General features: G+C 39.2%; 1 protein-coding gene across 1 annotated transcript; it reads right to left on the bottom strand.

Annotated features, from left to right (window-relative positions):
* Positions 1-4,786: 4,786 nt before the first annotated feature.
* Positions 4,787-10,599, bottom strand: LOC108676779 (uncharacterized protein PB18E9.04c; the record flags this gene model as incomplete). The annotated part of the gene is given in 3 exon segments (XM_018164917.1): positions 4,787-5,600; positions 5,815-6,283; positions 9,826-10,599. Coding segments are annotated over 2 exon segments (830 nt in total), but the record flags the coding sequence as incomplete, so codon positions are not given.
* Between the last annotated feature and the right edge of the window lie 3,023 nt (positions 10,600-13,622).

Genomic DNA, 13,622 nt, shown 5'->3' with positions numbered 1-13,622 from the left:
TTTGATAATACCACCGCTAGTATTACGTTGTCATAGCAACGCCACTCGTAAGTCGATTTTGCGTACTTACGAAGTTTTGATAATACGGCCCCTGATGGTTAATATATCCGTAAACAGGTAAGACACAGAAATGCCTGACAAGGATAAGAGTGAAACTGCACTCTCGAGTAAGTCGGGAAGATGAGTAGTAAGTAACTCATATGTAACGGAAATATCGACCAACCATATCAAGAAGATTTGATGTGTGAGGGAAAAAGAAAAAGTAAACCAGTCAAGATAATTGAACGAAAAAAATTATACAAAGAGGCCAATTATTGGAGTGAGAAATGTTCTACGATTAGTCAGTAGAACTTGTAAGAAAGCAACAAATTTACAAAGAAATATCCAAGATGACTCCGTATTATGAAGCATGTTAGCAAAAAATTCACAAAGAAATATCTAAGATAACTCCGTATTATGAAGCATGTTAGCAACAAATTTACAAAGAAATATCTAAGATAACTCCGTANTTGGGCGACCGAAATCCTGAGTTACATAAAATAAAATAATGAAGACAAAGTTTGGACCGCACGAACAAAGAGTACTCAGGAATGAAGACTTAAAAAGTTGGGCGACCGAAATCCTGAGTTACATAAAATAAAATAATGAAGACAAAGTTTGGACCGCACGAACAAAGAGTACTCAGGAATGAAGACTTAAAAAGTTGGGCGACCGAAATCCTGAGTTACATAAAATAAAATAATGAAGACAAAGTTTGGACCGCACGAACAAAGAGTACTCAGGAATGAAGACTTAAAAAGTTGGGCGACCGAAATCCTGAGTTACATAAAATAAAATAATGAAGACAAAGTTTGGACCGCACGAACAAAGAGTACTCAGGAATGAAGACTTAAAAAGTTGGGCGACCGAAATCCTGAGTTACATAAAATAAAATAATGAAGACAAAGTTTGGACCGCACGAACAAAGAGTACTCAGGAATGAAGACTTAAAAAGTTGGGCGACCGAAATCCTGAGTTACATAAAATAAAATAATGAAGACAAAGTTTGGACCGCACGAACAAAGAGTACTCAGGAATGAAGACTTAAAAAGTTGGGCGACCGAAATCCTGAGTTACATAAAATAAAATAATGAAGACAAAGTTTGGACCGCACGAACAAAGAGTACTCAGGAATGAAGACTTAAAAAGTTGGGCGACCGAAATCCTGAGTTACATAAAATAAAATAATGAAGACAAAGTTTGGACCGCACGAACAAAGAGTACTCAGGAATGAAGACTTAAAAAGTTGGGCGACCGAAATCCTGAGTTACATAAAATAAAATAATGAAGACAAAGTTTGGACCGCACGAACAAAGAGTACTCAGGAATGAAGACTTAAAAAGTTGGGCGACCGAAATCCTGAGTTACATAAAATAAAATAATGAAGACAAAGTTTGGACCGCACGAACAAAGAGTACTCAGGAATGAAGACTTAAAAAGTTGGGCGACCGAAATCCTGAGTTACATAAAATAAAATAATGAAGACAAAGTTTGGACCGCACGAACAAAGAGTACTCAGGAATGAAGACTTAAAAAGTTGGGCGACCGAAATCCTGAGTTACATAAAATAAAATAATGAAGACAAAGTTTGGACCGCACGAACAAAGAGTACTCAGGAATGAAGACTTAAAAAGTTGGGCGACCGAAATCCTGAGTTACATAAAATAAAATAATGAAGACAAAGTTTGGACCGCACGAACAAAGAGTACTCAGGAATGAAGACTTAAAAAGTTGGGCGACCGAAATCCTGAGTTACATAAAATAAAATAATGAAGACAAAGTTTGGACCGCACGAACAAAGAGTACTCAGGAATGAAGACTTAAAAAGTTGGGCGACCGAAATCCTGAGTTACATAAAATAAAATAATGAAGACAAAGTTTGGACCGCACGAACAAAGAGTACTCAGGAATGAAGACTTAAAAAGTTGGGCGACCGAAATCCTGAGTTACATAAAATAAAATAATGAAGACAAAGTTTGGACCGCACGAACAAAGAGTACTCAGGAATGAAGACTTAAAAAGTTGGGCGACCGAAATCCTGAGTTACATAAAATAAAATAATGAAGACAAAGTTTGGACCGCACGCACAAAGAGTACTCAGGAATGAAGACTTAAAAAGTTGGGCGACCGAAATCCTGAGTTAAATAAAATAAAATAATGAAGACAAAGTTTGGACCGCACGCACAAAGAGTACTCAGGAATGAAGACTTAAAAAGTTGGGCGAGCCGGACGCGAAAAGCCAAGAGAGACACAAACGACTTGAGGTGATGAGTGACGTAAGACGCGCTCAAAAACAGTCGTTAGGAGACGTCTTAGCGCGAGAATCGCTATTCTTGACGATTTTTTTGATACTGCTCGCAATTTAACAATTTCTTGATATACACGCAATTTAACTTTATTAAGGAGGAAACAACCATCGATATCGCTTCTTTGCATGCACCCTGACATGCTGAATTGCTTGAAAGTCCACTACCGTTATATTCGTTTGAGTTATTAAAGCCAGAAAACGAGTTTTGAAACAAATTTTCACACATCGAAAATATTTTATAGTCATTTTTAATCGGCTTCGGTGTTATTATATCGACGTCTGACTTTATATTGATGAAGTAAAGTACGAAAATATCGCCCGTCGATAAAGGCAATAAATACAAGATTCCAACTTCGTACTGCAAATTATTTATTTAGCCAGTTCAAAAGTATGAAGATCTTCAGTTGAAAATACGTGCAATTGTCATTTGAGGAATGAGAATATCAAGATGAAATAAGAAGTGAGAGATAAAGCAACATGAACATGTATATACCAAATGTTAATAAAAACTACCACAATTTCGATGCGGCACCGCATTTATAATTTGTTTGCCACATATACAAACCTCCCATTTTCAAGGTTTCAACCTTATATTGCTCGAAAAAAAAAACTAAAAATTTTATCCAAGCGAACTTTAGGCATTCAGTTAATTTTTAATTAATACGCCGCTTTATTGTAAAGAAGTATTCTAAGCTAGTGACGCGTGACAGCCATTCAATCTTCTTTCTCTACAGCAATGCCAATGTCTGGGGTCCTTGGCAGGCGTTCAACAGAAGTACAGCTTATATGGCGACCAAAGTAGGCACTGAAATGTCACGTGGCTCGCGCCACCGTATATACTTTTTTTACATGAGCTCCGTATACGTGTTGCTGTGGTGCAGACACCTACAGACGAGCAAGAAATGGCAGGCCATACTAAGCCGATCGCAAATCCTATGGCGATGCTAGAAATGCGGTCGAAGAGAACGCAGACGAATTACGTTCTCGTTAAAGAATAAAAGTTTAGAACCAGTAATCTCATGCCACATCGAGTACCCATACATAACCTCTGTATCTCATTCGATGACAGAAAATGATGAGCATGCAAGCATAGGCGAAACAAATTTAGCAATCCATCGATAAAATTTTTTTCTTTAATACAATTTTTTCTTTAATTCAGCAATCGATCAATTCATAAAACGAAAAAAAAAAACACGCAAAGAGGGAAACTTTAAACATCGAAATTTGAAGTCCACAGCTTTTGTCATGAATTTACAACACCGGCGAGAGGATGATAAAGAATATAAGGCGAGGTAAAAGACAAGAAGCAAACGCACCGAGCGCCCGCCGTTTAGCTTTGAATGTAATGAGTAACGACAGACTGAGCTGAATGTACCTAGTGCAACGGTCACTGGCTATAGTGCCCCATAGCCCATTGAGAGGGCGACATGGAGGCAGACCGCAAATTCTCACTTATGCTATACATGATATAATAATCGAATAATTAGAGTATAGAAATATAAAATAACTACTCGCAACACTAAGGAATAAATTATTATAATACTTTTTTGTCGTAATAGTGGGTGAACGTAGAACCATATGGAGATCTGTTTACCATGCGTATATTCGTAGGCCAAATGAAGATTTGTTGATCGAATGATGATTTGTTGATCGAATGGAACTTTGTTGACCGAATGGAACTTTGTTGATCGTATGGAGATTTTCACCGAATAAAGATTTTTACCGAATGTAGATTCATAGATATAATGGAGATTTATAGAACAAAGAGAGCTTATTTGACCAAATAAAGGTTTCTTTACCAACTACAGATTCGTTGACCAAATGCTGACCAATAACCAGGAAATTGCAAGGCAATTGGAAACCATCTAAGTTCAGTTTCATGTGAGTACCATATTTTTACGGATGCATCAAAATGGTTATACTACCATCATAAAAATTTATTTCCTATAGCGAAGTTGCGAACTAACTAATTTGTTTTTAAACTTATCGCCATAACATAGACATCAATTGCTTACAAACCCCCAAAAATATGTAATAAAATCCATACAAGTCGACTTATACTCAGTTTTAGGAGAACTACGTTATTAGGCGAAGTATTTCTTACAGGTTACAGCAATGACTGCTGTTTCGAACGACATGATATAGAATGTCGAGAATATTTGCGATCGGTTTTAAATCTTTATACGGTCGCATGAATCATTCCACGAAGCCTCTATCAACCATACTTCGTCATTTCTAAATAAAATTCATTTGAGTGCATTTTCAAGTTTGCACACTCACCTCCGGGAACATAGTAGATCAACCTACATTATATGTTGCATTAATAAGGGGGAGAAGCTAATTTGAGTGCATTTTCAAGTTTGCACACTCACCCCTGGGAACATAGTAGATCAACCTACATTATATGTTGCATTAACACGAGGGGAAAGCATAACTTACTTGTTTGACCGCCGCGTGAGAGAATTCGTGGCAGAAGCAGGAGGGCTCAGTCGCTTGAGATTCCGAATGGAAGTTCCTTGCGGAGTCACTTCTTCCGAATGACACGACGCCACGGAGGAACTGAATGAGATATTCGGTAGCTCTGACGACCCACACGAGAGACCGACTTTGACTTTGCATGGTGATGAGGACCAACGAGATGAGGGACTGGGCAGAGGAGAAGTTTTCAGGCCTGGACTTGTTGGATGCTGGACGCAAGTGTCGGATTGTTCTGTTTTGAGGATCGGCGCACTAAGGTCATGGATATTTTTATCCTGTGAATAGTTGACAGTGTTTATCGTGTTGGTGGCAACAGAATTTGGAACGATGTCTGATGTTTTAGTTACATTTTCAATGGTGAGAGAAGTGTTCTTTGCATTTGGCATAAGGTCTTCCGTTATGCCGCCGTCTATCGGGTAGCTGCGAGCGGTCGTGTCTTGGGTTGTACCCTCGTTTCGTAGTTCGTTCACCCAGTTTAGCGACGTCGCTGGACTGCCCTCAGTCTCATCAGATTCAACCTCCATGGCTTCGTCGGTTGGAGACGTGCAATGACCACTGAGCGAGTCGACACTAACAGGCGACGTCTTGCCTTCAAGTGGCACGTTCAAACCAGCGTCAGAAGAAACGGGCGTTGCCAAAGGTCCCCCACGGGATGGTATGTCTTCGTCGGGTTCGTATTGGGACGGCGAGGCGTGGCTGATGTGGGGCGAGTCGTAGCAGCTGAAACCACGGGCGTTGTGATGGTTCGTTGGGTGGCCAGCAAGAAAATCCAAATCTAAGAAAAAAAGAGACTGGAAATTACCTAAAGAAGACAGAGATAGCGTAAGTAAATATGGAATTAAACATTACAATTAATATGTACATTAAAAGTTTTTTTTTTTACAAATGTATATATCTTGTCTTTCACTCAGAAAAAAAATTATTTTGACCAATATTCTTCGATATAATAATAAGGCAAGTTACTTTAATACTCGTGCATCGTCACTCACCATCACTGGCATCCATAGCAGCAGGATGCAGCGCCGAGAGCAAGGCCGTGTTTCGTGTTAGTGTGAAATTCCGAATTGTATGAATGGAGGAAGCAAAAGAATATTTGCTCTGTAATTTTTCTATACGAGAAAAAGATTGGCAGAATAGGTTGGATTCAAGCTGAACTCAAATTGGAAGTTCTAGTAACCAGTACTAGGGTCTCTTTGAGTTGCTGAAAATTTAGGCTAATGTTGGCACATGGAAATCCCTAACCTAAAACGGAGCCATCTTTGCTTCAGTTAGCCATGATTTGCATGAGAAACATTCAAGAATTTCTGCAAAGCGTGCAACGTCTGGTGAAAGAAAACGAGTGCCGAGTGAGACATTGAACACAAACTATTGTACTTTCAGAGAAATAGAAAGAAAGTTAGTTGTGTTTCGGTCGAGGTGTTTCCAGGTATCGGGAAGTCCGATGGAAGACCCAGACACCTGGAAAAAGAACAAACAAGTCAGAAATATAAAAAATTAGATCAGTACTCACTGCAGTGAGTGACAGAGAGCGCATTTTCTCGTCGACGAAAACGTGAGTCACGCACAGACAGAAGGACGGACGGACGTGACGTGCACAATAGCGCCTTATTTTCCATAAACGAGAAAATGCGCTAAAAAGTAAAGCTAATTTCTTGAACCCAAAATGATACAGCGCTTAACTACTCTATCGTAGATGTAATTTTCTTTGCATTGTGAGATGCATGCAAGCTCACGAAACTGTTCGTAAAACATTTACTTGATTCCATTCCTAATTTAGAAAAAGTCATGCACTTACTGCCTCATCCACCTCCGCGGCTAATCTGACTCAACCTCTTCTAATAATTTGAAACGCCATAAATAAAATCATCTTTGAAGGATAAAGTATCTCTGATGTAATCGAGACACGAATATATTCCAAGAATCTAGATTAAATTAAATAGAATACGAACAAAATTTCATAAATTGATAAACAAACTAAACGATAGAATACTTTATTATAGAACAACTAATTATGCAAGCATTACATTGTTGAAGAGATTAAAGTAAGCACGGGCGAAATTTGAGATTTCACAAAATAATATCATGTAATGACCTCTTGCAATACGTTTAAAAAGCACAATGAGTCTTAGAGTGGAAAGTTAAATAACAAATAAGAAAAAAATAATTCAATACAAGCTACCAATTAATGCTCGGTTAGAAAAGTTAAAAACTACCAGACTTTTTCACATGGAGTTCGATTAGCAATGGCAGTTCAAATACCATTCACTTTCCAAAAACAATGCTCAATTCTGATTTGCATATCTTGGGACAATGGTCTACTTTTTGTTAGTAGAATTCATTCATCCTTTTCAGATAAAAAATAATAAAACGGTCCATAAGAATAGGAAGCAGATCGAGAGGAAGGTCACACCTAACCATGGACGCAAATATTCGAGTCGCGTGACGAATGATAAGCAAATATGAAAGGAAGCCTGGTCACGGAATGACCTCACAGAGAAATGGGGAACCCAGACCGTGACGTGGAAGCGTGACTGATAACGGCGAAAATCTTAGCCAAATTAATGGAACGAGACCTGAACCTTCAGAAGCGATCGCGTGCAAGCAAGCAAAGATAAGCCCGGGGACCAAAATCCATTCACACCAGCGGAAATGAATGCGTGAACACGAGCCTCCTGCAGTGGCTGCTCGTCGTTGTGGATAAAGTTCACACAAACATTTCCGTGGATCAAAGACCGCAAATCTTTATTCTAGCTTGTATATTAAAACAATACAATAGTTAAGCATCACGAGACATTCAAGCCTCAATTTTGTACTCTTACTTTTTTTAAACCACCAAGAAAATAAAACCAATTGTGCATTGAAAACAGCAATAGCCGAGAAAATTACTGAGAAGAATAATGCAAAAGAAGTTTCACGCATAATTTTTCTCAAAGCGTATTTTACTGAATCCAAATCACTAAAAAACATCAAAGGTCGCACAGATTTACAACAAGATCATCAGAACAATATAACTGTGCAGCGAACTATCACAACAATCACAAGTTCTAATGTGCAATCAATCATACCATTCACGCATTACACTAATTCAACATCAAGACTTGCACTAATCCATTCACCGGACTGGCACAACCAAGCCATCCACGGGTCTCTGGTAATAATCGACGTCTGCAATGCATGCGTTGCGCCGCTAACCTTCTAGCGTCTACTGTAAATATATTTCCACTTCCAACTGGACGTTTTTAGCGCATTTTCTCATTTTCTCATTTATGGAAAAAATGCACTATTGTGCTCGTCATGTCCGTCTGTCTGTCTGTCCGTCCGTCCGTCTGTCCGTCCGTCCGTGACCTCAAGTTTTCGTCGACGAGAAAATGAGCTCTCTGTCACTCACTTCAGTGGACGTATGAAGCTCTTTCGTCCAAGTGGACATAACATATCGCATTTATTTCAGACTGCGCAACGACCAGGGGTATACGTATATGTTGCGTGTAAAATTTTTGTTTTTAGTTGGTCGCTTACAAGCTGAAGGTGCGAGTGGCATGCAATGCATGCACGGAAATCAGCGACGCGATATGAGGCAAGTATTCGAGGTAATGGTACCTTTCGGACTATCGATCATCGGTATACCAAAAATTGAATTAAGTTCTAAAAAAGATGTCCCAATCTACACAAATCAACCCATAAATTGATAGCACAAAATAAAACTACTATAAACAGATAAAATAAAGTCAACATAAACATGTAAAAGAGTCAATTTAGAGTGATGGCAAGCATCGCTGCGCTATGTTGCGGTCACCGACTCAGTCAGTCACGCTTCCGATACGCTAGCTCGCTCACCATCGTGGTCGCAATTCTTATCATGCTAAATGGGGGCTCAAAGTCGCGTGATTTGATTTGCGTTTTAAAGAATGAAAAATAACAATTAAATGCTAGAAAAAGTTGCTCAGCAGAAGATGAGAGACGGAGCGAGTCATGGATGTGTATCAGTCAAAAAATGGACGATTGTTATCACTAAAATCTTCATCTAATTCCATTGACTGATTAATGAAATTTGATGTGCTGATGCAGGAAAAATAACAACCTATTCCAGGCAGAAAAAAATCATACCAGTTGTGAAATTCATTACTACAATCGCCCGGAATCGAGTAAGAAATTCTTTGTCAAATGAGAGCAAATGCTTATAAATTTCTGGGCCCATAATTACAAAAAAAAGTTAAGAGATCGTAAGTTCATCAGCCAATCATTGACGGCCTTTCAAGCAAAATCCACCAATCATAGACAAGAAAATAGAGCATAAGTAGTTAAGTTCACTTAAGTTTTGAAAGTATGGCCCCAGATCGATAGAGAAGTTTTAATTTCTCTGATAGGAGACGGCAGGCCAGTAACTCCTGTTATGTCATCTGAGCCTGACTCAGACCACGGCCTGGGAACTGCAGTATACGTGACCAGAATGTGCGATGATTACGGAGCGCAGCTCAACATTCTTCTGCTCAAATTAATTAACAATTCATGAACTAAAATTAATAGGAACAAGAGGATGCTCTGGTCCACTGCAAGGCGTCCACAGAATCGTTGTAGGCAGGAATGGTCGAGCAGAATTTCGTGGTAGCGTGATAACTGATATACCTACACATAACTCATCAGTGCAATTGGTTCCGTTGAACACCATTGATTTCTGCTTTCCCATGAGACAACTGTTAGCTCCAGCATGCTTCTTTGCAGTTGAACGATCAACCAAACGACGAAAATTTTCGACAGCATTTCATCATTATCAAAACATTTCACCATTAATTACTGCTTTTGTAAGATCCACATAATCAAAGTCATAAATAAATCGGAATAAAAAAAAATTTGCTCAGAACCGACATCAGAATCCAGTTTCTTTCAAATAAATCAATGCCTATAACATGCATAGACCCTGATCATTTCGCAACGGGTAAATCTTCATAAGAATGAACATTTGAGATATTTTAGCAGATGTCAGCAGTTCTCATGGCACACACCTTGATAATGATAGAGGGGGCCTTGAGAGAGGCCGTGGGGCTGTGGCACTTCTTCAGGAAGGCTGCGGAAGCTGATAATTCTGGTCGATAATCTTCGTGTTGGCAGTGGATAGTATGAAGGCTTTATATTTATCTTTCTACAATTATATCCAAGCTGGTTATCTATTGTAAAGATTCAGATTCAAGTGAGTAAACACCACTCACAGCGCAGATGGAAAAAAGTCATCGTGTTCATGCGACGTAAAACGCACGATGATGCCAGCACGTTGCTGAGACCAGACGGTCATTTACTGAGCAATGTTCTCATGAGCGATTATTATAGCTTGAATTTGCAGATAGTAACATAGCAGTCAGGTAATAGGTTTGTACGTCGTTTAGTAGTTATCCAGGAAGACGGTGAAGTCCGCAGCGGAACTTTTAGTAGCGGTGACGTTTAGGCTTGGCCGTAATAGCGGGAAAATGACAACTAAATTATGTGATTCTTGACATCTGATTGAGGTGAGACTCTTGCACGAAGATCATGCGCTGAAGTTTGAACAATGCATACAGTTTGGCGACGGATATTCGGCAGATAATCCAGGTTCAACAGTAACGAGCTAACAGGCTCAAGAATTTCGAAAAAAGTTATTGAAACTAAGAAGCAAATTTTCAAGTCTTGCGGAGTTTAGGGGAATCGATCGACGTGCAGATTATATAGCAGTCGTGGAGGAGGTTCAGCTGCCGGAGCCTCGATCGTCGAATCTTCTTGGTTGGTCGTCCACCATGACGACCACCCTGAAACAAAAACAAACTGATTAATTATCACAATAAATTCCATCAAGCATGAAATACATCACGTTAAGCATCGTACTGTAAAAATGCTAACGGAGTCAAAAAATGGAGTTCAAGATTTAACATCTTCAGCAACTGGCAAGTCAGCAACAACAAAATAACCAGCAACGGATCCCATTACCATACAATTGGGGTAACGACACACGAGAAGGAGGACAGCTGTAACATAATCTTTCCTGAGCCCCCATCCGTGACTTCACGAACATACATACATCTAATACAAGAATCGTAGAAGGAGCGCAAGTAACAAACAACGAAATGATACAATCGGGCATCCCTTTGGGCACTAATTAATAGTAAAGAGACGGAAAACACAACTTGCAAACAAGTGTATGAACTGTGTTCACTCTTCACTCAACAGACACATGGAAAATTAGTGAAAAAAACTACGTTCCTCGATCATTATGTGACTGAAGCGTTTAAAAAACCAAGGCACACGCCGCTAAAATATGGAATTGGAAAGCATAAGAATTGTCTATTTCATTTACTATAGTAGTAAATGACGAGTAGTAAACGTTTTAAGAAGTAGAGCAGATATTGGACGGATCTTGTTCACGTACGACTCGCGGGCTACCAATAATTTAAAAGCAAAGAAAACGCCCAGTAAATACACCATATTCTTCATAGAAAGTTTTTAATCAACCAGCTCCATCATCAGTCAAAAATTTAGAGAATACGATCAAATGGGAAAAGCCAAATTTCCATGAAAAATATTAAAACCCAGACAACGAAACAACAGAACAAGGAACATATAAGCCTATCGATCAACAATTCCAAGTGCTACAGTGAGCTACATTGTACGTTGTTTCCCTACAAGTGCGCCAGCGGATGACGAGGCGCCGCTAAGCCGGGCAGTGATATAGGGATCGTGTTACAGCGCAACGTGAAACGCAAGACGCACCAGCGCCTACCCGCTGCCTCAGGCGCCGCCCGCTCAAAATATTCGCGATATCGAAAATCTGGGCCTCGCAAACTGGCGTAAAGTAAGAACTCCCATGAGAATATTTTCCTGTTTTTCGGGAACAGTAACGCGATTTCAGGAAGAATTTAGATGGAATTGATTTGAAATAAACAGATATACAAGATCTCGAAAGGACATGAGCAACAACAAGAAAATGCGATAGTTAAAGGACCATTAAAAGAAAATTGATTGGGAAAACGCATTCCGGTTTGATGCGCATTGATCGACCCCTCCTCCCGCCCCCACCCGTCAAAAATTATGTATTCGTCAGAAAAATAATTATTAAGATTTCAGATTAATGATGATTTGTAATGCGCAGAGAGATAGCTGTACTAAACAGAGTCTAAATTATTTTAAAGTAATAAGAACACGCGAAATTTGAGGATTTAGAAGGCCATTCTATAGATGGAAATAAAATAATATTTTTTCTACTAATATAGTCTATGTATATTCAATTATAATTTCATAATGTAAGTGATGGCAGCGTGTGTCACCCAAGATCTCATATCACGGACGATCATCATTTGTTCGAGACGCTAAACACGGCAACCATTTCAAATTCGTCGCTGAGATTCACAACAGCCTTTCACTCGACCAGGGATAATGATGCCATAATTAGCGACGGCGACGAACGAGCAGCTTTAAAGCTGCCCACATTCTCTTCAGTAAATTGCACGCCAGCCTTTTACACAAATTATTCTGACATCAAACAAACATTGCGAACAAAATCGAATCTATTATCTATGTAATCTGAAGTGAAACTGAGATATTGCAAAATATAGCGTTGCATCCAAAACGTAATGCTAAAAATGGAAAATTAGCTGCTTGACAATCTTACTCCTAGCGAATGCGTCCTATAATAATAGTAATATATCATCTCTCTGCTTCAAAAAGCGATGGAATCGGTAATATAATTGAAATCTTGGGAATTCAGTGAGAATATCCTAGCTATAGATACTCGTAGCTATAAATACTATAAACAGAATTAAAATGCCATTTACCCTCCAAGTGAAACTTCACAAAATTATAAAATAGTGAACTCTAACTTGCAACGAGGTCTCAAGTATCGCGTCAACAATACCACTAACAGAAATGATATACATTAGTAGCAGCCCATATATAAGTGGAGGGGTGAGTAGCCTGCGTGGCATCTCCGTGGCCGGGGGGCGGACATGGCTGAGTGCGACCAGCATGTGAGGCCGCCTGACGCCACACCGCGAGACATTCTTCTTTTTACTTATTTTCAATGCATTATTATCTATAATATTCTTATATTATTTTAATCTGATTCATTTCCTTCGGTAAATCGCCACTACGGAAATGCTGACAGAGCAAAAATGCGGCAGGATTGGTTCAAGGTGTACAGTGTTAGGGAGTGGGTACTGATCCTATCGTCGCTACCAAGGTTAGCGCGCCTAAACATAAATTGTAGAAAAAATTATTATTGGGCATGTTAACACAAATCTTAAATTAGGATGATAATGTTGGACATTAGATCAATAGTATTTTGTGTGCTGGCAGTCACTCTCTGTAAAATCATTCATTCAACAGAATCGGAGAAATTGAATGGAATCTCGGCCACTGCAGTATAAATAGATCTAATAATTAAGCTTTGAACTTCGTGGGATTTCCTCGTAAAAATTTTATCATCAATTTCATATGTACTCAACTCATTCACCAGGCTTTTACTGATTTTAACTAATATTAGATTCGTCTAATAAAGACAGACATCCCAGAGAAGTGAAATCAACACAATAATTTAAAACAAGAGACGAACGGCATCTCATTCGGCGGGTGCCCGTTGTAATTTATGAACTCAGCCAATAGCTGCAGCCTGCAGGTCGCTCAAGGCCAAGTGTCGTCTGCATGGGAGGCGTGCCCGCCGCCCGGCCGTTACTGAAAAACTAACTCCCAGTGAATGCATCCTGACTTGAACAAGAATTAGTACGAGTGTCACTGGTAAAGTTTTGTGCTTACTTCTAGTGAATGCATCCTGACTTGAACA

This window comes from Hyalella azteca, unplaced genomic scaffold (assembly GCF_000764305.2).
Source record: "Hyalella azteca isolate HAZT.00-mixed unplaced genomic scaffold, Hazt_2.0.2 contig9854, whole genome shotgun sequence".
NCBI classification, from domain to species: Eukaryota; Metazoa; Arthropoda; class Malacostraca; order Amphipoda; family Hyalellidae; genus Hyalella; species Hyalella azteca.
Note: the sequence above shows the minus strand (reverse complement) of the source record. Positions and strands in the feature narration are given on the sequence as shown.